The 3,257-nt window shown below is 65.5% G+C and overlaps 1 protein-coding gene across 1 annotated transcript in view; it reads right to left on the bottom strand.

The window, feature by feature from the left end:
* Positions 1-2,639, bottom strand: part of GPC4 (glypican 4) — a 111,034-nt gene extending 108,395 nt beyond the window's left edge. The window contains exon 1 of the mRNA XM_040468142.1: positions 1,968-2,639. Coding sequence (XP_040324076.1) covers positions 1,968-2,127 — 160 coding nt within the window. The 5' untranslated portion in view covers positions 2,128-2,639. The remainder of the gene's footprint in view (positions 1-1,967) is intronic.
* Positions 2,640-3,257: the final 618 nt, after the last annotated feature.

Below are 3,257 nucleotides of genomic sequence, written 5' to 3'. Positions count from 1 at the left end.
AGATAGACATTGATGCAAAAATATCGCTCAGGTGTTTGCCCGGGACCAGGACAATCAAAGGGAACACCTAGCACAGTCCTTGAGGACCCTTCAAACTTCCGTCTTCCTGAGATGCTGGCTGGGGAAGATGTCCTGCCATTAGGCGCCTCCACCGAGCCAAGTGGGAGAAAGTGAGGAGGGCAATTTCACAACCCACTCCCTGAATGCCTCCGGTCCGTCTCAAAGGCACATATTGTTTGCAGAGCAGGAGATGAAAACTTGTCACATTCCCGTTAAGTGCATCGCCGCATCTATCCCTTCAAAATGTGGGAATGACAACTGTAACCTTCACGCCAATCATATCTGGTGGGCCCAGGCCCAAACCGAGCAGGGCACAAAGACCCCAGGTCTGACCTGTGGAGCCCCCAAGCTTCAGTGGCTGCTGGTTCACTTCACTTTTTCTGGTGCCGCTCTGAGGACATACTTGAGTTCCCAAAAAGACAGGCAGCTCAAGGGCAAACAGTCTCTAATCAGTGGCGTGCGAATTATTTGGTAACTGCCAAGGTGCAGTGAGCTCCTAGGCTGCTCCAACAATTTCTTGAGTTCTATTTCTAGACAGATGCCGAATACACTCGGAAAGTGCCCGGCGACTTCCCTCAATTACCTTTGTAATTTATATGTAATTGATGACTGCACTTAATCTCCAAGGTTATTAATAGCCCTTCCAAAAAATGACCCCCACGTCTTCCTAAGCCTCTAGAAGCGCCTGGTTGAAATTACAGTATTTCCTTTGCTGGCTGCCGGCCCCCTGCCCGCCCCACCCGGGTGACCAGCACCGCGAGGCAAAGGCGCGCTCCGCTCACTTCCAAGAAAGGTTCGGAATGGAGGCTTGGCCCCCGGGGGGCTCGAATCGCTCCCTTCCCCGTTAGGTGACGCTGGCCAGCAGCCAGCTAGATTCGTGGTTCTTTCTGAAGCCTCAGGGCGAACCGGCTACCTGCGCCGCGGCTGGCCCCGGCGCGGCCCGCGGGGCTGCGCGCAACAGTTGCCCTCCGCGAATGAGACTGCGACCCGGAGGGCACCGGCCGGCCGCCGCCAGCCTCGCGAGGAGGGGCGAAGGGCACCCGCCGAAAAGCTGCCTCCCCGGCGCCCCGAGAAGGGCTTCCACCAACACCCCACGCACCCCCCAGCGCCGAAATCCGGTGAACTCTTTCACAGGCTAAGGCTTCTCCATTTGCATAACCATCTCCAAACTGAGATTCAGGTTTCCCGTAGTCAGTCCTTTCAAAGGTTTGTAATTGAATGTGCAATTAACCCTGAAAATGAGGTGAGAAAAAAGAAAGGGGGTGGGGGAAGTACCCTTCCCGTCCAATACCTTCCGGAAAGCAGGAGAGTTTCCAAAAGTCAGGGTTTGGTGGGTTGGAAAGTCGTTTGCTTTTTAAAGGCGACTTCTAAAGCCGCTGGACCTACTAAAACTCCTAATCCGCGTCAGCCGTGGAAGAGAGGCGGGGAGAGGGTTTTTAAAGAACATCAATGAAACCTCCAGTCAAGTTCCACGTTTGGCGTCCCCCGGAATCTGGCAAGCTCTAGGTTGCCCCCACGCACCCCACTAGCGACCCTCACCCCACGCCCCGCCTCTCGTCACCCACACAACAAACCGGGGAGCCCAGCAAGGAGTTCAACCCGGAAAAGGCGAGGGAGCCGGTGACACGCACTCTGCGGGCCAGAGTCCTCGGGGCTCCCTGGGACCGGGAAGACGCGGCGGGGCGGGAGGAGACGCCGGGTGGCACCGGCCGGTCCGCGGCGCCCCTCCACTCGCAGTCCCGGGGGGGGGGGGGGCCGCCCTGCGCGGCGACTCGCTCTCACGCCCTCTCCCGCCTGCCCGTTGCTCGCCCCGGGCTACCTGCGGCCGCGCGGGGGCGGGGGGCACTCCGCGGCCCCTTCCCCTGGGTGCCTGCCGCCGCGCTCGCCTCCCGGGGGCTCCCACCTACCGTTGATCTCGTGCGTGGGGGCATCGTTCTTGTTGAAGCCTTTGGACACGTAGAGCCGTCGCACTTCCGAGCAACTTTTCGGCTTGGGCTCGGCAGCCAGCAGCGCGGCGCAGAGCACGGCCAGGGTGCAGAGAAGCGCGGGCAAGCCGAACCGGGCCATGGCGCGGGCCGGGGCCGACGCGCTCCCACCTCTGGGACCGGGGGAGAGTGGCGGGCGCGGGGCCGGGGGCTCGCGAGTGGAGCGAGAGGGCGAGGGAGTTGGAGGAGAGCGGCGGGAGGAGGAGACGCGGGGCGAAAAGTGGAGCTGGGCCTCGCGCGTCAGGCAACGGTCCCCGGTGCCAGGCGCCCGGCCGGGGGAGGAGGAGGAGGCGGAGGGCGTGGAGGAGAGGAGGCACGGGCCGGTGGGCTCCGGGCTCCGCGGGGCGGCGGACGGGGTTGCGCTGGCCGGCGGCGGGACAGGGGCGCGGGGAAGGAGGAGAAGGTGGCAGGCGCCGCGGGGGCCGCGGAGGGCGTGGGCGGCGGCGGGCGCTCGCTGCGCGCTGCTCGGGCTGCCCGGCGCCGGTCCGCTCTCCCGGCTCGGCTCGGCTCGGCTCACTCTGCCCTCGGCCGCGCGGCTGTGCCCTCCTCAGCTCCGCCGCTGATTGACTGGCCGGCGTGCGCGGCGACGCTCGGCAAACTTGGCCCAGCGGGCGGCACTCAGGGGGAGGGGGCGGGCGGCGGGGCGGGGGGGCGGGGGGGCGGGGGGGCGGGAGACGGGCGGGAGCACGCAGGGCCGGGACGGGAGAAAACCTGGAAGCGGGCTAGGATCCGGAGCGGCCAAATCCACTTCCTAGGGGGCCGCACCGGGCGTGCGGCGCTCCCTCGCGCGACACGCCCCGCGGGGCTCCTCCCTCCTGCCCTCCTCCCCTCCTCCCCCTCCTCCGGGGAGGCGGGGAGATGCCGGCCGCCCCCCACCCAAAGAGGGAGGGCTAACTTCTGGGGGGTACAGGACCCGAGTCCTAGGGGACCGCGCCCCTGGGCACTCGTCACGAAGCCCCCGTCCGACTCACAGGCCTTCTGCGCTCGGCCACCTGACTCGCTGACCGTGGGCCAAAGTCGGGCGGAGCCCTCCCACCTCGATACCTGCCCCCGCCCCCCGCCAGCCGCCCCGTAGCCCCGAGGACGCCCCTAACCGCCCTGCTCCTGGGCCTGGAGGGGAAGGCGCCGGCATCACTCGAATTGTTTCGCTGAAGGCACCAGGGGACTTCGGACTCAGAGCTGGCCCTAGACCCTCACCTGGCCCTCTCAGAC

Source organism: Herpailurus yagouaroundi, unplaced genomic scaffold (assembly GCF_014898765.1).
Source record: "Herpailurus yagouaroundi ecotype Mexico unplaced genomic scaffold, PumYag 67681, whole genome shotgun sequence".
Taxonomy (NCBI): Eukaryota; Metazoa; Chordata; class Mammalia; order Carnivora; family Felidae; genus Herpailurus; species Herpailurus yagouaroundi.
Note: the sequence above shows the minus strand (reverse complement) of the source record. Positions and strands in the feature narration are given on the sequence as shown.